Source organism: Anolis carolinensis, chromosome 2 (assembly GCF_035594765.1).
Source record: "Anolis carolinensis isolate JA03-04 chromosome 2, rAnoCar3.1.pri, whole genome shotgun sequence".
Taxonomy (NCBI): domain Eukaryota; kingdom Metazoa; phylum Chordata; class Lepidosauria; order Squamata; family Dactyloidae; genus Anolis; species Anolis carolinensis.
The window spans coordinates 117748331-117772111 of record NC_085842.1 but is presented as its reverse complement, the minus strand read 5'-3'; the positions used below and the strand labels follow the sequence as shown (position 1 = coordinate 117772111).

Below are 23781 nucleotides of genomic sequence, written 5' to 3'. Positions count from 1 at the left end.
GCCTTTATTTGCTTAAGCTAATATGGAGAGGAAGGGGGGAGGAAGCAGTTTCAAGATTCAAGACAGCTGTCTGTTTCTCTCCCTCTCCAAGTCCCAATGAGACTTACTATGGGAGGTAATGTACTCTGGAGCTTTACCCGGCCCCAGTGGCAGTGCTTCCTCATAATAATCTTCAGGAGGAGGTGTGGTGGGCAATGGCGGTGGTGGCTCCCCAGATATCTGCAGGAAAAACAATAAAAGTAGCATGGATGGCAAATCAGAAAATGTCACATTCTTGCCCTCGGCATCCAAGTGCAATTTCTTCAGTTAAAATCCAAATGCGTCTGGCTAGGTCTGTGTCAGACATAAGACCAACTTCAAGTCAGGTTACTAGAGTGAACAATGGCGAGAGTTGCTGTATCATTAATGGTTGTATAGTTGGTATCCATTGTTTCCTGGATTCCCCATGGATATAAAAATCTATGGGTCCTCAAGTCCCATTATAAATAATAGTATAATAAAATGGTGTCCATTATATAACATGGCAAAATCAAGGTTTGCATTTTGAACTTTAAAAAGGTATTCTCAAGCCATGGATAGCTGAATTTATGGATACAGACTCCATGGATGTGAAGAGCCATACAGAAGAGGGAATTTCTATCAGATGTTGTTTGTTGTTGAATGAGGAAAAAAGCAACACTTGCTGAAATTTCCTCTTCTACACAACCATTAAAGGAGCTGTCTGCAGTTTTCAGTCTGGCAACCCTAACTGCAGGGTCAGTGTGGACTGGACAGTTGCCTATTTTAGGCAAGTGGCCTCCCTGAGTTGTGTGTGTGTGTTTAAGGGGAATATTGTCCTTACTATTGTCACTATTGATGAGTCCAAATAAAGCACCCAGCTGATCATACAGGGAAATAATTCCATATACAGTATATGGAATTCTCCTCACCTTAATGCAGTTTGACACCACTTTGCCATGGCTCAATGCTAAGGAATACTAGGATTTGTAGTTTGGTGAGGTACAAACACTCTTTCCATAGCACTGAGCCATGACTGTTAAAGTGTTGTCAAACTGCATTAATTCTATAGTGTAGATGATGCACCCCAAATGTTCCTCCTGCTAGTATTGCTCTTTCCAAGACAGTTGGCCTAGTAAACATTCAGTTAAGGATAAACGAAGAATTGATAAGACTTACACTTTTAGCCAACTGACTCTTGGAAAGCTCCAAGCTGATGCCCTCTTTGGTATCAACCTCATCCTCTTGCATGTCCTGAAGATTGCTCAGGTCACAATCTGGGAAGAAGGTTAAAAGTTAGGGGTGAACAATATGCTAGTGATGACATCTGATCATGCAATTTTCCTGTTTTATCACACAGACCTCCTTTTCTTTTTAATGCTCTACATTGTTCTCCCTTCCAAGCTCTGAAGGAATTGCAAATCCAAATACTTGTGCCCAGAAGAGCATAGGGCATTGAAATTACTCACTGCCTTACAATTCTGAGCCACTTGGAGGATGGGGAATGGAAGGGGATGGTGAGGAGGGCACAGAAAAGGAGGGGCAGCACTCCTCTCTTAGAGCTCAAAAGTAATGAGGTACAGATAACGAGCAATTTGCAATTAATTCATTTTACAATAAGAAATTCAAACCTAAATATTATTATGTCAACTTAACAAGAAAAAATGACATCTACTTTGCAGCACACCTGTAACTTTCTCTGATCTCACCAAATGGTGAGGAAGGAGCAGAGTGTGGTTCAAGAGCCGGTTTTTGCTTTGCCTTATGCTGATGGATATTAAAGCTAGACAGCTGGGGAAAGAATGAGTGTTGCACCATGGGCCAATGGCCTGAATCATCCTGTGATAGCTAGATAGAAACAGTAATCCAAAGAACTTTTGAGAATTATCATTGTAGTTAGTTTTAAAAATAATTTCTCAAGCTTTGGCTTAACACAGGAAGGGGGCATTTTGGCAGTGGCTTAAATGCGTTTTCTGATGACCTCATATCCAGATGCTGTCTTTATCTGAGCATTTGGAATACAGTGTTCCCTCACTTATGGCGGGGGTTACGTTCCAGGACCACCCACAATAAGTGAAAATCCGCGAAGTAGGGACGCTATATCTTAATATTTATACATTATTTTAGTAGTTATACACTATTTTAAGTCATTATCAACCAATTGTATGTTGATAAATCATCTCTCTCTCCTCCCATTGCCACTTGGGCTCCTTTTCTCTCCCTTTGGCTTCTCCTTCCTTCCTTCCTTAGACTTTAAATTGTAATTTTTTATGATTTATAATATTCTTTTAGAGTTTATTGAAAAACCGCAAAAAAGTGAATTTAGGAAAAGCGAACCGCGAAGTAGTGAGGGAACACTGTAATTATAATTTTGGGGGTATTAAGTATACAGTGGAAATAGGAGTTCCAAAGGGATGATTATCCTCTAGGGCTAAAGTAAAAGAGGAAAGGGTTAAATAATCCCCACTACATTTTTCTTCTAAGGAGCTGCTATTTGATTTTTTTAAAAATTAAATGCAATAACATACAGCATGACTTTTGGTTTCACCTATCATAAGTGAAACCAAAATATGCCCCCTCTAGGAATTTTCTAAATCCTCTTGGCAATTCCAAGTATTGCTTCAATTGGAAATTATCATAGAATCACCCTGAAGAGCCTATAAAGTTCCCAGAAGGCAGGCGTGTAGCCGGGGGGGCCTTGAGGGGCTTCAGCCCCCCCCCCCGAAATTCTCAGGGTGGTCCGCAAGAAGGCCTTACATTTATTATTTAGACTGTTATGTTTATTCATATCATGATTTGATCGCCATGCTCAATATATCCCATATGCATGGGGGTATTGGGATGATGATACAAAAGGTTTTCTAGGGTAGACCCTCTCCCGCTCAGACTCACCCCCCCCCCAACCAAAATCCCAGCCCCTCCCGAAACAAAATCCTGGCTACAGGCCTGCCAGAAGGGTGACTTTATGACAACTTTCAGCAGATGCCATTCCTTTCAATAGGGTTTGCAATTAGCCACAGTTTCCTGTTTCCACAATAGGTTCAGCAGCATAACTCCTGAGGATACAGGAGTTGTGCTATTTTTCATACCCACTTCTAGCTGAGTCTTCAACCACAATAGAGAAAGAAGGGAACTATTGCAGGGGATGCAAACATAATACAAATTCAGGAATTACTGGAAATTTCCAGAGTCGCTAAATCTTCTTAGATTTTTATGGTTATTTTGGTGAATATTATACTCAGTTGACATAGTGTAAAAGATTATTCAAGCCAGTGTATTATTTATTAATTTAACCTTCATTCTTTTCTAGTTGCATATATATCATCTTATCTTTCATTTAATGTAAGGTTCTTCTGTAGGCCATTTTAACCACACCACAACCCTAACTCAGTGGGAACCAGAACCTAGATCTTACAACTCTACACTAGGGGTATTATAAAAGCTCATTTGCTCATTTGTGTATTTATTTGATTTGTGTATTTATTTGACCTTTCTCTCAGCACAAGACCCAAAGAAGCCTATAGCAAATCAAACGAAGGTAAAGCAAAATAATTGAGTACAAAAGGTAGAAGACATATACATAACAATTCTATTAAAAACTCAAAGTAAAAAATCCTTAATGATATAGAAAACTTAATTTTAAAAGATAAAAGCACAACACAACATTAGAAGATACTTCTGCTACCACAAATTAAGACCCAAAGGCCTGCCTTTAAAAAGAAAAAGGCCTTTGCCTGCGAGCAGAAAGAGAGAAGGGAGGAGGCCAAGTGAATCTCCCATGAGAGGTAGTTCCACATCCTGGGAGCAGCTATGTGGAAGGTTGTCTCCTCATCAAACATGCCTCACATTTATTCTAAGCATAGAAGAATATCTGAATTCAAGGACAGCCATTACTGACACATCAGTCATAGAATACAATGGCTAACTTGCTTCATTTTTAATGTGCTTAGAATAATTAATTCCCAAGTCTGATGTGTTACAAGTTGGTCATTATTATAATGTTGTATCAAATAATATCTCAGTTGTTACTGATGATCAACACTTTAAAAAAAAACTAAAAATAAGTGGAATGGTCAACCCTCAAAGTTGTTTTTTTTTTTTTTGCAATAATGAGCACACATTGTTCACTGAACAAAACTAACAACGTTTACTTTGTTCTCATCCAAAATTTACAAATAAAAATTTTGGCACTGCAAGAAAACAGGACAATGCTGCATGCTGCCAATTTGTTGTGCAGGGCTTGAACTTGAAACCATTGAACTTACATATCCAAAAAGCAAGAGATAAATATACAAGTTGGAGATGGTGATATTACATACCAAAGCCTTCAAAGAGGGACTCCACAAAGCTTGTGCCATTGTGTAGGGTTTCTGTATTCATATACATGTAGTTCACATCTTTCCCTGCAACACAGGAAAAAATATTATGAACAACAGGGAGCAGAGAAATGCTGTATACCACTGCTTCTTAAACTGTGGGTCACAACCCCAAATGGGGTCCCCCCACCTCATTGTTGAGGTCTCCAAAAACTTGGCAACAGTAAAAGGTTTCTGAATATCACCTAGTGGCTGTTTTAGACATTTACATGAATCTGTTGGACAGGGTTTATAGTGGACTCTGCAGAATATGCCTCAGCTGTACTTAATAAAAAGGAAAATAAGCCTGTTTAGCAAGCCCCCACTTGTTCTCACTTGAACAGAAGAAGCCCTAGACCACACTCAATATCCTTTCAAAGCTGGATAGGAGGGTGACCAGTAGCAATAGCAGAAAAGGTTTCCAGGGAATAGTAGCTCAACTGTAGCAATGAAACGGACATCTAAAATACAATCAGTCTGGGGATCTCAAGACTTTGTAGGGGAAAGAGGACACTGAAGAGGCAACTGAACTTTACTTCAGTAAAGGTTGAACATCCCCCCTCTGGAAATCCAAAATCCTCCAAAATCCAGATTTTTTTAACATGAGTGGCTGAGATAGTGGCGCCTTTGCTTTCCTGTGGTTCAATGTACACAAACTTTGCTTCTTATTCAAAATTGTTAAAAATATCGTGTAAAAAACTATCTTCAGGCTATGTGTGTAAGGTGTCTATGAAACACAAATGCATTTTGTGTTTAGACCTGGGTCCTATCTTCAAGATATTCCATTATTTTCATATATATAAGTATAGGTATTTTATTTAAAAAATCTGAAATGGGGAGACCCCAACATGTTGAATAAGAGATACTCAACCTGTGTTTTCAAAGAGATGGCATATTTTGCTATATTTGAAGGCAACAGGCTAACCTGGAAGACATGTTCTGCCCTGAGCCCACTAGAATATCAGATTTACTAGAGGACTCCATTGTTGAAATAAAATAATTTTACCTTATTGCTGCTACTCAGCTGTGCACCTTCACATCTGCTTACTGAAGTAGTCACTTCACTTTGCCAAACAGTAGGACTGGTCCTGGATTTCACTTCCTTTTTCAGGGAGTGATCAACTTCTAGAGAACCCATTTCAGGCAATGCAGATGTTGCAGAAATACAAAATTTTAACCCATAGTACACCTTTTCTGGTAGACTGTGACTCAGGAAGCAGAAGATAGGAGCGAGACTTGGTCCCTTTTACATTGGGCATTTACAGCAGTATGATTCCATTTTAACTTTTTTTTTTTCGTGTCAGGAGCAACCGGAGTTGCGTCTGGAGTGAGAGAATTGGCCGTCTGCAAGGAGCTGGAGCTGATAAAGGGAGCTCATCCGCACTTTCCCCGGGTGGGATTCGAACCTGGCAGCTTGCAGATCAGCAGCCCAACCTTCAAGTCACAAGGCTTTAACCCACTACTCCACCGGGGGCTCCTCCATTTTAACTGCCATGGCACCATCCTATGAGAGCCTAGCGATCATAGTTTGGTCAGAAGCAATAGAGAAGCCATCTGGTTGAGAATTATAAGTACTCATCCACCTCAAATTTCAGGGCACTATAAGATGTTGATGTGATCGTTGAAGTGGAATCATAGCACTATAATTGTGCCCATCTCATCTTAAAATTTCCAGAGTGTGCCTCATAGTTTGTGTGAAGAACAGAAAAGTTTTCAGGAACTGGATGAATTTTGCAATTGTTTCCTCAGATCCCTGAAAGGCATTGGCACCCCCCAAAAAACAATGTCTTTTAGAAGTAGTGTAAGATGGCTAATAGGAAAAGAGAAGGACAACATCTGTCATCTGAAAAGTAGAAAGCAAGGATGAAAACCCATCACTAATTTCAGACCCTCCCACTGAATCATTTGCTTGACTGAGTCATTTCAAGTAACATGGAAGTACTCTGGGTGTTGCAGGAGGACAGGAGATGAGAGAAACCAAGCCATTTGCTATTCCCATGGAAATCCTCTCTCTCAGCATAAATTAGCCAACAGGAAAGCTACTGGGAGAACATTTCCACAGGATACACAGAGCACTTCCTTTCCAGCTACAATATGATCTAGTATCACTATTTACACTGCCTGAGGGTTCAGTTGCTACAGCACTTCACTCATTTTGCTCTCTTAGACATATACACACATTTATAGCATTTAACAGCTGGACCTGCTCCATTTATCAAGGACATTTGTGGAGAATTAATTAACCATTTTCCCTTAAAAGGAAAGGTACAGCAGCCACCTTTGAAGATAAAGGCACTAAAAACTCAATATAAAGAATCTGTCAAAAGCTTGTATTTTATTTGTCATACACAGGCAGGTGTCATAAATATTAAGACCCCTCATGTGTATCCAGAGGGCTCAAATAAATCAAAGACCAGAAAAATCTGTTCTTGCCAGCTATTGTTTACTGCTTGTTTATCTTTGCTCCTCAAGGTCAGCTAGAGGACTCTATGGACATGGAACCCCACACCAGAGGGAGTCGCCCATCTCCACAGGGAGGACCCAAGTGCCCTGCAATATGAAAAATAAGGACATGACTGCATAGACACGAGGTGGGAATTGCAAGACCTTCTGCAGGGCAAAATGTTCCAGAGAACAGTGTGTGAAGAAAGACAAGCTAGAGTTTGGAGAGATCTCTCTTTCTCTCTCTTACTGGAAGGAGGCAAAATGACAGATACTGAATAGGGTTCAGCACCCTTTATCCAAAATTGTCCACATGGGTGACTGAGATAGTGCTTTCCAATGGTTCAGTGTATACAAATTTTGTTTTATGCACAAAAGTATTACAAATATTACAATATAGCTCATGGGATTTAATTTGGACCAGCTCTGCAGCTGTTGGGAACGGAACATTTAGCACCCTCCCACGGATTATTCATTTGCCTATTTCTCCCAAGGTGTTACTGTTTTTACAAGAAAAAACTATACAGGTACTACTTCTTTTATCTTTATTACAACACCAGTTTGGTAGTTGCCACGGAATTTGAAAGCTTGATAATACTAACTGGTTGAACTAGTATATCCTTCCATACAATGATAAAGTTTTCTAGCCTGAAGCTAGAAACAATTCAATAAATTTTAATTTCTTGACCCGAATTTATTAGGGTTTGTTTTTAACAATATTGTTACATTTTGTCATTGTAATCATTAAGTGAAAAGAGTGATATTTTAATAATGGTTAACATTTATATGTTCTTCTTTCCCCCTTCACACTTCTGTGTCCCTGTGTATGCTACTTTCAGACTGCTTGTGTTATATTGTTCACTTGCTTTTATCATAATAAGAAAAGATGTTTGTCGCAACAAGAAATGTATTAAAGTTGCTCACAAATCTTACAATAAAAATGATATTAAAAAACATATGGTTAACATTTGTCATTAAGCTAATTCATTGCTGCCTTTTGTCATTTTAAATCACTGAATTATGTAGACCCAGCGTTAGAAGGGGTGACAAGAGCCATATATGTAGCCCCTTCTAATGCTGTGTCTGCATAATTTCAGTAAGGGTGTGGATAACAATTTAATCAATTAACTACTGAATTTATTTTATCAGTCCTTCTTAATATTTCTTAATATTTGCAACATACTATTAATGCATTCACATTAACACTAATGTGTCCAAGGTGTTCTAGCCACTTTCACATCATGATGGGTGTTTTATCGAGTAGCCTTAAGAACCTTTTAGCTTCTTTGAAGCCCTTTGGATTCCAGTGGGAGGGTTATTTTCTTTAAGAAGGGAAACAAACAGGCCCTGCTAGTTGCATTGGGTGTAGCTGTCACAGTGGAGGCAAGTAGCCAGGAAGCTGTAGTGGTCCACCTATATTATTCTTTCATTCTTAAATCTGATGAGTCCTCCACAGATGCTTGCACTGACATGTCAAGAGCTCAAAGATGTCACAAGAACAGGATGTAGACTGTTCCTTGTTAATCAAGTTATCTAAACCTTAGGAATAAGCCAAAACAGAAATACAAGATTGAAAAGGAGAAGGAGACCAAGCATGGTGTGCAATAACTGGCTTTTGGAGATTCTGGGACTTATAGTTCCAACAAAGGGTGCTGAGATGCTTCTCAGAAGGGCAAAAACAAATAATGGCAGAGAAGGCTTCCTGACCTGTGGGAGGCTGCAACTTCTGCAAGATGTTTGAGACGGCTGTTTTCTTCTCCATTGTGGTTGAGCTCAAATATTCATGGTCCAAAAGTTTAAGCAGTACATTCAGCTCAGGAAGGAGTTGATCTAACACTGTGGACAGAAAAGAAGAGCACAGAGTTATGGGTCCACCGGCTTCAATGAGAAATATCACCTCAACCACAATGAAAAATGATGTCTCATCAGAACAATCTTCTCTGAGAATTGAAGGCCTGGCCCCATTACTTTTGGAAGCTGTATACCAGGAGCTGAAAAACAATGGTCTTCCGGGTATTGCTAGATGGCAGCTTCCATCTCACAATACCTGGAAGGTGAATTGCAGTCTAAGAACATCTGGAGCACAGCTTGGAAAAGTTGGGTTTGGAGATCACAACTGTCACTTGACATATTCACTGAAGAATTCTGGAACTGTAACTGAATTAGTAATGTTCTGAGGACCACAATCCCTGCCTTCTTCTGGAGGATCACTTTTCTATGCGCAGGACTCAGAGCCAACGTCTATTTTATCACAACCTCAGAGTAGAGAAGCAGGGAGAGATTTTCCAAAAATAATCCTATAACATTATCAGTTGACATGGACTGGCACATTTTCCTGTCCCACGCCTATTGCACCATGCTAATAATTTGCATGCTTTAATTATTATGTCTCCTTTATAAGGCTCTTCCAAGTATTTATTTTCCATATCTCAACATGGACTGGTTCAAATGACTGGTTTGAAAAGACACAGTTCACAGCATAATCACTGGGTAGGATTTGTTTGCTCTTTGGCAAATCCTGTGAGAACAATGTGCAGGTTAGAGCACAATCAAATCAGCCAAACTAAATAACAGGTTTCTTAAAAAAATGTTCTGTGGTGGCAGGTGAGGAAGAAGTCATTTCTGCAAAACTGTGAATGGAAAAGAGAGGCTACAATTACTGTTTTGAATTGCAGTTCGGTCCATTTTAACTTGACATGGTGCTCCACAGAAGGGTGTTGACTGAGAGGAGGTTTCATATATTCAAAGCTGGTCTCTCCTATCATTGTTTATAAATACCTTTTCACTTCTAAGTCAATTTCTTTACCACTCCCTAGTCTACTTACATGTTTTATTTTGACTGGTATCCCTTCAACAACTGTGTAAAAGTTCCATTTTTGACCATGACCCTAAAGAAAGCGATTGTGGTCGAAGGAGGGGAATTTTTCCAGAGTACAATATGAACTCTTGCCAACAGGGCTAAGTTCTCAGTTATCTTTGTCTCATCAAGTCTTACACTATTTGGATGGGTGGTAAAGTGTATTACACATATTATCTGTTCCAATATACAGCCTGGAAACCACAAAATACCCCACGGCTTTATAAGCAATTGGCTCCTTATTTAATCCATTTTTGACAAATTATAGGGCACACACTTCTGAATATTTGAATAGTTCAACAATAAGATAGTTGTTTGTTCCTCTGAGTTTTTGTAATCATAACATTATTCAGACATATATATCCCTTTTATTTACAAATAATAACCAAGTAGATCTTTAGTAAGTTGCTGAAGAAAAGCACTCAGTGAATGAGTGAAATGAAAACAAAGGAGAAAGAATGCAGAAGTCAGAATAAAAGGATATAATTATCAAGGAAATGGGATTTTGAGGGAATCATTATGTTACCTTAATTCTGAAGTCTCAAAACATTCTGCACTGGCTAGTTTCTATGATTTTTTAAATTTTTTCCATCTTGATACTATGTCCTACTCTAATTTGCACTCTGCTTCCATTTCCTTAGTGTAAAAAAAAGGGTTGTATTGGGGGGAAAGTACTAGTTTTATTATATCATATTTTGTGTATCTCCAGATTTGTCATTAAAATAGTCAACTACACAAGTGGTTGTTGGAATGTTCCTCCTTCACCATTGTATCCATTCATGAGATTTTTTAAAAAATAATTTAAAAAAGTTGTTCACATATTCACCTATAGATTTATCTCTACCTAGAAAAACCTTTATTTATCTGTACTGCTATTTTTTGTTCTCATGCAAGCTCAATCTGTGACATGGTCAGGACTCATAACCCAGATGGCGCCATAAGAGTTGAGCCTCAGATATTATTTCACACCACAGATGTCAATGCAGTCAAACTGTTAACTATCTGGAAAACAAGATAAAGGGGAGAGTCATTCTTGTGAAATAAAAGGCTATAACAACACTTCTCTAATAGGATTGTTACATGCATTTTATGAAATGGACATTACTGCAAGAAACATTATGAAATTAAGACATTATTCAGCAAAACAAAGCATTTTAGCTCTCTCTGATTTAAACAGGGAGAGCCAAATGCAAGTTTGACAGTATTGCTTAACTTTGGCTAAAGATGGAAATGAGCATGTCACTGATTACATCTTCATTGTCTATAGCACAGTGCATTATACTTTCTTCCAACAATTAGTTTATGCACCCACGGGCCATTCTAACCAGACTTCCTTTATTTCTGGCAAAGCACAAAAAACCTTTGATTTTTGTTTAAAATAGTCAGTAGGTTCTTAGAAGACCCCTCTATCTCAGAGTGTGGTAGAAGCTCCTTCCTTGGAAGCTTTTAAACAGACGCTGGGTGGCCATCTGTCAGGGGTACTTTGATTACACCTTTCTTGCATGGCAGGGGGTTGGACTAGCTGGCCCATGTGGTCTCTTCCAACTCTATGATTCTATAATTCTAAGATAAGGCCAACACAATGAGCAAAAAAAGATCATTCACTCAGGTTCCTGTACAGTTATATTTTATTCTATATAATCAGTTATGTCCCAATACTACAACAGCAGCAGCAGCAGCAGCAGCAACAACAACAACAACAACAACAACAACAACAACAACAACAACAAGTTTATTTTTATACCCCTCCTCCATCTCCCCTGAAGGGGACTCGGGGCAGCTTACATGGGCCAAGCCCGGATAAAAACTATCTATATATATAAAAGGATAAAAAAATTCGGCCTAGGACAAAACAACAAAACTACACATCCCAGAAACACTAAACTTGGCAACACAACCCCTCATCCATTCCTCTACGTTCATACAACAAAAAGAAAAGAAAAATAAAGTCCTAATTAGAGGGAAAGGAATAATTGTTTTGCCAGTTAGAACTCTGCCCACTTGGTCTCCTAGCAACCTACTCAGCCCAGGGGACAGGCACAGTTAGGCCTCTTCTACACTGCCTATAAAATACAGGTTATCAGATTTTAACTGGATTATATGGCAGTGTAGACTCAAGGCCCTTCCACACAGCTATATTACCCATTTATAATCTTATATTATCTGCTTTGAACTGGATTATCTTGAGTCCACACTGCCAGATAATTCACTTCAGTGTGCATTTTATACAGCTGTGTAGAAGGGGCCTCATATAATCCAGTTCTAAGCAGATAATATAAGATTATCAATATACAGTAGAGTCACACTTATCCAACATAAACAGGCAGGCAGAACGTTGGATAAGTGAATACATTGGATAATAAGAAGGGATTCAGGAAAAGCCGATTAAACATCAAATTAGGTAATGATTATACAAATTAAGCACCAAACATCATGTTATACAACAAATTTGACAGAAAAAGTAGTTCAATACGCAGTAATGCTATGTAGTAATTACTATATTTACAAATTTAGCACCAAAATATCACAATAAATTTAAAACATTGACTACAAAAACACTGACTACTAAAAGGCAGACTGTGTTGGATAATCCAGAACACTGGATAAGCGAATGTTGGATAAGTGAGATTCTACTGTAATATGAAATAATTACTGTGGTAATCCAGTCCAACCCAATTCTGCCATGGAGGACACAATCCAAGCACGCCCAACAGATGGCCACCCAGCCTCTCAATAATAATAATAATAATAATAATAATAATAAGAAGAAGAAGAAGAAGAAGAAGAAGAAAAAGAAGAAGAAGAAGAAGAAGAAGATCATCATACAATCATAAGGTTAGGAGACACCCCTAAGGATCATCCAGTTCAACTTCCTTGTATCATGCAGGATGACACAAACCAAGCACTCCTGACAGATGGCCATCCAAGATCTGCACAGTAATAATACAAATTGAATCATAGAATCAGACAGTTAGGAGAGACTCCTAAAGGCCATCCAGTCCAACCCAACTCTGCCATTGGACGATACAATCCAAGCACTCCCAACAGATGGCCAGCCAGCCTCTCAATAATAATAAGAAGAAGAATAAGAATAAGAATATCATACAATCCTAAGGTTAGTAGATACCCCTAAGGATCATCCAGTTCAACTTCCTTATATCATGCAGGAGGACACAATCCAACCACTCCTGACAGATGGCCATCCAATATCTGCACAATAATAATACACATTGAATCATAGCATCACACAGTTAGGAGACACCCCTAAAGGCCATCCAGTCCAACCCAATTCTGCCATGCAGGACACAATCCAAGCACTCCCAACAGATGGCCACCCAGCCTCTCAATACTACTACTACTACTACTACTACTACTACTACTACTAATAATAATAATAATATCATCATACAATCTTAAGGTTTAGAGTGACCCCTAAGGATCATCCAGATCAATTTCCTTCTACCATGCAGGAGGACACAATCCTGTACATAAATACAGTAATTACTGCATAGCATTACTGCCTATTGAACTACTTTTTCTGTCAAATTTGTTGTATAGCATGATGTTTTGGTACTTAATTTGTAAAATCATAACCTAATTTGATGTCTAATAGGCTTCTTCTTGATCTCTCCTTATTATCCAACCTATTCACTTATCCAATGTTCTGCTGGTCCATTTATGTTGGATAAGTGAGACTCTACTGTACTCCAAAATTGTCCACATAGGTAGCTAAAATTGCGACACCCTTGCTTTTTTTTAAAAAAAATAATTTTTATTGAAGAATTTCTTAACATACATAGCAACCGTTCTGACAAACAAAAAACAAAAAACAGAAACAAAGCGAGAGGATTGTGGGGTGGGGGCAGGCAGGGGAAGGTAGAAACAGATGGGTAAGACGTTAGGGAAAGGAAGAAAAAGAAAGAAAATAAATAAATAAAATAAAATAAAAAAATAAAAAGGTGTGTGTGTGTGTGAAAATTGACTTCCGGTTTTGAAATACATAATTCTTGAATTGTTTTTAACGTCCCATTCGTACTTTATTCAAATAGTCCTCAAAGCAAGTCCAATCTGTAGCTTTCATTGCTCTGCCATTACTTCTTCTGATCAGAAAGGTTAGTTTGTCCATATCTCTTATTTCCCATAGTTTATCTATCCAATCTTCTTTCTTGGGAGGTTTTCCTGATTTCCAATGTTTCGCTATCACCACTCTTACTGCCGTGATAAAGAAAGTAAAAAGTTTGTCCGTATTAATATTTACTTTGAATTGTGGGTCGTATAGCCCTAGCAGGAGAAGCTCCGGTTTAAGTTCAAAGTTAGTATGTAATATTTTATTGCTTTCCTCCAGGACTGAAGCCCAAAATTTTTGTATTTTCCTACAGTTCCACCACATATGGTGGTAGGATCCTATTTGGCCTTTGCATCTCCAGCAATTGTTATTAGTGTTCCTGTACATCAGTCCTAATTTTTTGGGGGTCAGGTACCATCTATGTATGACTTTCAGCCAATTCTCCTTCATATCTATCGAATATGTAAATTTAATTTTCTTTTTCCAGATTGATTCCCATTCATGCATGTAAATCGGTCTACCTATATTCTTGGCCCATTGAAGCATTGAATTGGTGATTTCTTCCGTTTCCGTTTCCCATTTTAATAATTTATTATATAGTATCGATATATTCTTCTTATCTATTTGAAGCATTTTATCCCAAAATCCCTGTTCTAAATCAAAACCCGCTAATTTGTCTTTTTTGTAGGCTTCTTTAATTTGTATCAATTGATACCATGATACATTTTTATTGATTTCTTGAATATCATTCAGTTCTTTTAATTGAGGTGAATCTTTTGAGTAAGGTGTAATAACTAACATTTCTTTATAGGTGGGCCACTTGATCCAACCTAGCAATCTTCTATGGTCCGCTTCCAAGGGAGAGAGCCAAAGAGGTGTTTTAGTATGCAGATAATTTTTGTATTTGTCCCAAATTCTGAATAGTGATGATCTTACAAAATGATTCCCAAAATTTTTTTCAATTTTGGTTTTCCCATACCAGAGGTATCCATGCCAGCCTCTTCTAAGATCGTGACCTTCCAGTGTTAATATTTTAATTTTCTCTAATTTCACCCAGTCTTTTATCCAATGGAGGGCACAGGCTTCATGGTATAGCTTTAGGTCTGGTAAACCAAAGCCTCCCTGTGATTTTGGTAGAATCATTGTAGAATATTTTATTCTTGGCTTTTTGTTTTTCCATATGAATTTTTTGATTTCCTTTTGCCAATCCTTAAATAATGTAACTTTCCTGATAATGGGGATATTTTGGAAGAGATATAATAGTTTTGGAAGAACATTTGTTTTTATGACCGCAATTCTGCCCATTAACGATAAATTTAAATTTTTCCATTTTTCTAAGTCTTTTTTAATTTCCATCCATTTCGCTAGATAATTTAAATTTAGAAGTTGATTATTCTTTGCTGATAGCCATATGCCCAGGTACTTGATCCTAGCTGGTATTTCTAGGCCTGAGATATCCCCTAGATCCTTCTGATCCTTTTTTGACATATTTTTCGTGAGGATCACTGTCTTCTTTTTATTAATTTTTAAACCTGCTACTGCGCCAAATTCCTCAATTTTCTTGAGCCAATTATGAATGTTCTGCTTAGGATTTTCAATAATACATATCAAATCATCTGCAAAGGCTCGATATTTATAGTTTTGTCTGTCTATCCTGATTCCTTGTAAACTCTCATCCTTTTTAATTGCTTTTAACAAGATCTCCAATGCAAACATAAATATCAAGGGTGATAGGGGACAGCCCTGTCTGGTGCCTTTACTGATTATACATTTTGATGTTTCATACCCATTAATTTGAATTCTGGCTGATTGATTGTTATAAATACTTTTAATCCCATTTTGGAAGTAGTGTCCTAGATCCAATTCCTGAAATAATAATTTAAAAAATTTCCAATTTAAATTATCGAAGGCCTTTTCTGCATCCAGTGCCAGCAGGCCTACCTCCTTTTGATTATTTTGTTCATAATATTCAATTGCATCTATAATTGTTCTTACATTGTCTTTAATGTTCCTAGATGGTAAGAAACCAGTTTGTTCCTCATCTATCCACCCTTCTAAAAACTCTTTCAATCTATTGGCCAGAATCTTTGAGAAGATCTTGTAATCATTATTTAGTAGTGAAATGGATCTGAAATTTTTGACATCTGTCTGATCTGTACCTTCTTTGGGAATCATAATTATCGTCGCTTCTTTCCATGAGTCCGGGATGGTTTTGTCCTGCAGGGCTTGGTTCATTATTTTTTAAAAAAATTTTGATTACCTCAACTTGTTGTATTTTGTAAAACCCTGCTATAAAGCCATCAGGCCCTGGTGCTTTATTACTATCAAGTTTTTTAATTACCTCCGTAATCTCCTCTTCTGTAATTTCTTTATTAAGTTTTAATCTCTGCTCCTCTGTTATTTTATCCAATTTTTGTTTACCTAGGTATTGTGTTATCTTTTCAGCATTTATCGAATCTTTGGTATATAGTTTTTCGTAATAAGTTTTGAATTCTTCTCTTATATCTTCGTCTAGCGTAGCTACCCTATCTTGTACCTTAATTTTTGTGATTGTTTGGTTTTGTTTTTTCTTCCTTATTAATCTTGACAGCCATTTACCCGGTTTATTTGCGTTTTCAAAGGTATTTTGTCTAACCCATCTCAGTTGTTTCGCCAGATTCTCCAAATCCCAGCTCTTTTTCTGTTTTAATAACAGTTCTAAGCTTCTCTTAATTTTTTTATTTTTGGGATTAGCTTTAGATTCTTTTTCTTTTTCTTCAATATCTTTATTTAATCTAGTCATTTGTGCTTCTTTCTGTTTTCTCTTGTTGATATTTAGTTGTATTAAGAACCCTCTAGCCACTGCTTTGTAAGCGTCCCAGATGATTTGTGGTTTTATGTCTTGAGTGTCATTGTATTTAAAATATTCTACCGTCATGGCCTTAATTTTTTCTATGTCATTTTCTTGCTTTAATAAATTTTCATTTAATCTCCATTTTCTACTGATAGCCTTTTTATTAATTTCCATCGTTAATGGGCAATGATCCGATATGTCTTTTGTAAGTATTTGGATGGAGTTTATTTTGGTCTGGATTGATTTGGAGCACCAGATCATGTCTATTCTAGACCATGCCTGGTGTCTATTAGTATAATGTGTATAATCCTTAGTGTTTGGGTTAAGCTCTCTCCGTGAGTCTAGTAAGTCATACTCTTCCATTAGTGCAATAAAGTTTTTGGGGAGTGAGCTAATTTCCTTGTCTTTCTTCGTCTTATTAGTTTTATCCAATTCTTTATTTATTACTCCATTGAAATCCCCGAAAATTATTATGTGGTCAAATTCTACTTTGCTAATGTTCTCCCTCAGTATTTTAATAAATTTTGTTTTGGGGCCATTGGGCGCATATATATTACATAGGAGGATTTTTTCCCCCTCGGTTTCTATCCTAATTGCGATTAGGACCCTCTTTGTCTTTAAATTGCTCTTCTGTTTTTATGTTTTGGTCTATGTATAACGCCACCCCTCTTTTTTTCTGCACATCCGCCAAAAAAAATTCATTCCCAAGGTATTTATTTTTTAAATAATTTGTATGTTTTTGGTCAATGTGCGTCTCCTGCAGTGCTATAACGTTATATTTCCCTTTTCTTAATTTATTAAATAATCTTTTCCGTTTACTGGGTGAATTCAACCCGTTCACATTGTTTGAGAAACACAAAAGACTGACTTTACTCATCTTTGGGGATTTCCGTATCCTCGTCTGGTACTAACTCCTCCTCCAGGTCTTCCTCTTCCTGGTCTGAAAGCAGGTCCAGTTGGGCTATCGTTAAGTCTCTGTCCTTTGGTGAAGAAAATCTTCTTTTCTTTGATGATATGGGATATTTCTCCTTATCTATTGATTGTAGTTGCCTATTGGGGTTCATATCTCTCTTGAGTATCTTGTAGAATTCTTTGGCTTCTTCCTCTGATGTTATCCACCTCTTCTCCCCATTGTAAGTAGCCATAAGTCCCTCGTATTTTTCCCATCTGTACCTTATATCTAATTTTTTCAGCACATCTGTCAAGAAGTAATATTTTTTCCTTCTGTTTAGGGTCGCTTTCGGGAACTCTTTTAAAATGGTCACTTTTCTCTCCTTATACATAATTGGATTAGAAGCATTTCTTCTCAAAACTTCGTCACGCGTGCTTTTTTTGAGAAAGTGGACGACAACATCTTTGATTGCTTTGTTTTTCCTGGAATAGTTTGTATTAATTCTGTAAACTCTATCAATTTGTCCACAGGCTTCCTGCTCAGTGCAATTCAATATTTTTGCCGTTAATTGAGTTATCACCCAACCGGTGTTCTCTTCTGCCTCTTCAAGGACATTCCTGTACCTCAATTGAAATTCTAACGCCTGGAGTTCCATTTTTTCCTGGATCTTTTCCATTTTTTTATTTTTTTCCTCTAGAATCTCTATTTTTTTTTTGCACTTTGGATTGCACTCTTTCCATTTTTCTGTTTTCTAATCTGAGATCATTTATGTCGTTTGAGTTTTTTGCTGTATCCTTCTTCATTGTTCCTATTTCCTCTCTCAGTTCTCTTCTTAGGTCCGACATTTCATCCTGGAGGGTTTTTTGTTGCAGGTCTTGTTTCCTAGCAATCGATTGTACTTCTCTTTGTAATAGGTCTTGCTTCTCCGAGATTTTCTGAATCTCTCTAAGAATATCTTTCATGTATCCATCATCTGGTAAAGATGCTCTCCGAATATTTACTTTTGGATCTTTGATCTCTGTTTTACCTCTTGGCGTCGCCATCTTGTTTGGTTGGGTAGGTGCTACCCCTCCAGTAATCCAGTTATGGCTCTAATCCTCGGCTGTGTTGAATATAGTGAATTTGTTCTCTCTCCTTTCCCTTTTTGCTTTTTTTAAATATATATATATATATAATTTAATGAAATTTAATTAATTTCCACAAATAAAAATTCATTTCTACATTAATTTCCAATAATTATGAGTACAATTTATCTTATATTTATAAATATAGTTGCACAGTTGATTATCAATCACAAGTCAGTAATTCATTCACAGAGAGTAGTCTTTTGTCAATAATTACATTCAAGAGCAAAATTCACCTTAAATAAAGCTAAAGGTATAGTCTACGACTTAATTTTTTTTATAAGTTGATTAGTCTTGTTGTCAATTCTATCAATATCAAACTATTTAATCGTGGGGGACAGATCCTGTAGTATAACTCGGTCTAGAAGTCTTGGGCTCTTCAATTGTATTTCAGTATTAAGTAGTACTTAATACCCACTGTTTGTTCTTGGGGTAGCTGGCTTAGGTGCCTCCTTTGTTCCACTCCTTTGCTACAGTTCGTTTTCAGTAAGGCTGCCCCAGTGTCACCAAGCTCCTCTACACACGTCAGTCTTTAAATCCCTATCAGCCTCGGGTCGTGAAGCGTAAATCCTTTTACCCAGCCCTGTCAATCGCTTCTTCTCCGTTTGCTCTCTTTTTTAATGTTATTTTCAAATTTGGTTCTTACAGAGCCCCTCCTAGACCTCCTTCTCTATGGTTCACTGCCTTTAGTCCTCCCACGTCGTTCTAAAAGCGATCCGGCGCTTATTTCCGGGTTGAGTGCACCCGCTATTTCGTCCTCTCGAAAGAGGCGCTTAGCGTTCCTTCCGCTGCCTGTGTTTTCTCAGGCTCCCTCTGCGCTCCTCCCCTTTAGGACACTTCCTTCTCGGGTTGTTTTGACGAAGCCAGTCAGCCGTAGACTAAACAATACGTGAAGCAATATGGCGGTCAAGGTCAGCTTTGAACTTTAGTATATAATTTATATCGTATGCTTCCCTTGCTGCGTCGTTTATCTTCCTCTCACTTTACTTTCTCTCTCCTTCCTCCCGTCGCACGGCAGCACCCGGCGGCTCTCCCTTCCCCTTTTATTTGGGGTAGTTGTAAGTTCTCAGAGGGTGTATTTTGCCCTTTCCGATATAAACCAGAGTCTTTCTGAGTTATGCTAGAGCATTAATTTCTTTCCGGACTGTTTTTGTAATGAGGAGGAAGGAATAAGCACTTACCCCCTCCCTTCTTCTTTTCTGTTCTAACTTGGCGCGGTCCGGCTAGCAGCGAGTGCGAGTCAGGGCTCGCTTCCCGTCGGTCAACCCGCCAGCCGCGCTATTTGGACCCACTCGATCCCCACCCTTGAGGGGTGAGGGTCTTTGGGGCCTTCGAATAGTCCTGCGGTTGTGGCGTCTCCCCCCAACTCGATCAGTGAGGGTGAGAGGGAGCTATCGCTCTACCAGGTCCGACCTTACGGTTGGTTCGTTGAGAGCCCTCAGCGAACCCAGCCTGTCGCCATTGTCGCCGCGACACCCTTGCTTTTTGATGGTTCAGTGTACACAAACTTTATTTTGTGCACAAAAATACTGAAAATACTGTGTATAGAATTATCTCTAGGTTATGTCTATATATGAAATGTAAATTATCTCAAAGATATCTTAGTATGCACTTGCAAGTATTCCACACAACACACACACGAAAGAAGAAGCTAGGATTCGGGTTCTCTTCATTGTTCAGTGTTCAAACTGCTATATTAGGCTGGCTTTCCCTGTTACAGCTTTGAAAAAAATTACATTTTAGACCAGCTCCCAGAATTTTCCAGCCAGTAACTGTGCATATCATGCTGTCCAAAAGAAAGAAAAAAAGAAAGAAAGAAAGAAAGAAAGCTTCAAAGCTCTGCTTAATCTCATCACTGATCCCAAACCAGGCACAATCATTAAGCAGGTAATTTTTTGCTGTGAGTCAGATGCTGACTAAGGGGAGTCCCCTAGTAAGATCTGGGTTCTGGCAAGGAGACCTCTCACCGCAAGAAGTAAGCTCTCAGAGGTGCTGACCACAATGGGAATTCCAAACTGCTGACTTATGGAGACAGTGAGGACTACTTGGACTATGGCTGCATATTCGTACACAAACACTAAGAGAAAAAATAATTTCAGTCCCTCCCTGAATATATGTTTTCTGGGGAGCAAGTAACACCCTACAAAATGATTCATCCATTCCACTTCATGAGATACAGGCATCTTTGCAGTCTCAAGTCTCTCCCCCAGAATCTGGTCTTGCTTGGGATCTAAAATTGACCACTGCAGGCATTTCAGGAGTAGATAAACATCTATAAAACAGGTGTACTTACTTTTTGGAGAGCAACATGTGTGTTTGCCCTAATAAGGAGAGGAGAGGGAACTACAAAGGCTCATAGTCTTTCTATCTCATTCCTGAGAAAATTGTGATATGCCATTAACTGAAGGGCCCAAATACCTTCATTTCATCTGTTATTGGAAGCTAAGAAGAGTCAGCCCTGGTTAGTTTTTGACTGGGAGACCACCAAGGAATATCAGGAGCTCAGAGGAAGATAATGGCAAACCATCTCTGGGTATTCCTTGCCTAAGAAAACCCATAGGGTCACCACAAGTCAGGAGGTGACTCGAAGGCACACAAATTCACATAAACTAACAGTGTGTGTTTTTTTACAGAAAAAATTGTAGAACTATGAGAAGACATGGCTCATAGCCCCACCCCCAAAATAATGCTTGCTAAGATAAAGGGCAGGAGGAAAAAGGAGGATCATATTACAGAAGGACAGATAATATCAAGGAGGCCATAGCCCTGACTTTGTAGTGCTTGAGTAGAGTTGTTGGTAACAGGGTAACCTGAACGTATCCCATTCATAGGGCTGCTATAAATTGAAGCTGACTTTATTGCAATTAACAATAACACAGCCATTTATTACTCTATAGATCTCTTCAAAAATCTTTAGGATAAGTTAGACTGCTTTGATAATCTGAATTGTATGGCAGTGTAGAGAGAGAGAGAGAAAGGAGTCTTCAAGAATGTAGCATCACAACCCAAAACTTTAGCTAATATTCACAGGAAGACCAAATTCAGCTACTCCCTGTTCATTATGTCTTATCCCCCTCCTCTCAATTGGTAACCAAGAATTTCTTGTCTCCTGTTGCTGGGAACAGGTTTTTAAAACCCAGTTCACAGCCTATTCAGGATGCAACCACCATAAGGCTTTTCCTGCTCTGTCCACTGATGCACTTTTATCTTCACCAGCCTTCTGTTTCCTCCTCCCTTACTATGGCCAAGCTAAATACGAGATTGTCAGCTTAAGGGGGGGATTATAAAGAAAGCAGACCCCACCAATGGGATCTGGCATCTTCAACCGGGGTTACACTTAGGAATTGCCTACTGTTCATTGTAAGGCTATAGCATGGGAAGGAAGGTAACTGAGTGATGTTGAGGTGGAGTCCATTAGGATCTGTCAGGCCATGAGTTGACAGCAAAAGCAATCTATATACCTACTAGCTGTGCCCGGCCACGCGTTGCTGTGGCTGATGGGAATCATTTGTTGACCAGTTGGAATAGCAGTGAATAGCCTTGCAGTCTTAAAGTCTGGATGTTTTCTCCTTACGTGAATCCTTGTTTGGTGAGCTGGAATACAGTGGAATAGGTTTGCTGCTTGGAAGGTTGGGTTGTAGGGAAATGGTTTTTTAGCCAATTTGAATGGCACTGAATAGCCTTGCTGTTTCAAAGACTGACTGCTTTCTACATAGGGGCATCCTTTCTTGGGCAGGCTGAATGAGATGGAGTAGCCTCATGGCTTGAAACCCTGAGGGTGTACTATGATGGGGAAATGTTGGTTGGTTAGGTTGAACAGCACTGAATAGCCTTGCTGTTTGGAAGCCTGGTTGTTTCCTGCTTGGGGAATCCTTTGTTGGGAGGTGTTAGCTGGCCCTGTTGGTTTGCTTTCTGGAATTCCCATTTTCAGAGTGTTTTCTTTATGTAATGTCCTGATTGTAGAGATTATATTGTTGCTTCCTGCTTGGGGGAATCCTTTGTTGGGAGGTGTTAGCTGGCCCTGTTGGTTTGCTGTCTGGAATTCCCATTTTGAGAGTGTTCTCTTTATGCAGGCCTCAACATCAAGAAAAGAAAAGAAAAACCTTGGGGCCTCGCGACCCTCCTCTTCGGCGGGCGTCACAGGTCCCGCCGCATGGAGGCCCCTCCTCCTCCGACCACCATGGGGCCTTCCAGCCAGGCTGACGGCTGGGGTTTTAAGGCCCCGTGGAGGTTTGTGACGGGATTTTTTATTGTATCAACCTAGAGGCGTGGATGATGGGGTGTGTTGTCCAATTTCGAGATTGGGGGGCCCGTAGTTTAGTTGTTTTGCTCGGTGCCCGAATTCCATCACTCTTTTATATATATAGATAGTGTATGGCTGATTTATTACAATTACTATCTAATACTGCCAAGTAGAACATCCATGGGGTGGGTCCCCAAAAAGATACACAACACAGTCCAGAATCACCTCATGTATCCTACAAGTTTTATGCTAACATAACCTATGTATACACATGTAAACTGTTTTCAAAAAACTATCCTTTTGAAGTCTGTAAGACTTGCCAAATAAATACAATTTTGGTGCTGAGCTTTCAGGATCAAAATTTTTAAAGACTCCCTTGGGATGTTATGGGAGGAGGCCCTGGTAATTTTATAAGTAGCAGCTCCTGCTAAGGCAGCGGTTCTCAACTCTCAGAAATCCTAACATTTTACTACACTGTTGTATATAATAGGACCAGCACATTCATGGATTTTAGTATCCCAGTGGATACAAAGGGCCCTCCTTATTCTAATACAAGAACACCAAGTTCAACAAATAAAGAAAATCTATATACACATACATACTTTTAAAGCCAATATTTTTGTCATGCCTTGATTATCAGATTCCTTCTCCATGCCCACACATATATATCCACATTCTTCTGTGTTTGTGTATTTTACAACTTATAAACACAATGATAGAAATAATCATTTCCAAAACTTTTTTGTTTACCTCTTCCAACTGGACACTTGAAGGTAACCATTTGCACAAACTGGCCTGGGCCAGAAAACGTATTTAAGAAGATTAACTGCAATTAAGGTATAGTTTACATTTATATTGCACTCTAGAAGATGTTCAAATTCAGATACATTATCTCAGAGAAAGTTGGATGGAATATAATGAGGTTATTCCAGCAGAACTCTTGGCAGCAATATCATCTCTGCCTTCCAACTT

At 38.6% G+C, this 23781-nt stretch overlaps 1 protein-coding gene across 3 annotated transcripts in view; it reads right to left on the bottom strand.

Annotated features, from left to right (window-relative positions):
* The window catches only part of afap1l1 (actin filament associated protein 1 like 1), an 87451-nt gene that overhangs the window by 26614 nt on the left and 37056 nt on the right, over positions 1–23781 (bottom strand). For all 3 annotated transcript variants that reach the window (XM_062970448.1, XM_003217357.4, XM_062970449.1), the window contains exons 2-5: positions 8502–8630; positions 4317–4400; positions 1177–1274; positions 108–219 (exon numbers count right to left, since the gene is read on the bottom strand). In XM_062970448.1, coding sequence (XP_062826518.1) covers positions 108–219; positions 1177–1274; positions 4317–4400; positions 8502–8630 — 423 coding nt within the window. The remainder of the gene's footprint in view (positions 1–107; positions 220–1176; positions 1275–4316; positions 4401–8501; positions 8631–23781) is intronic.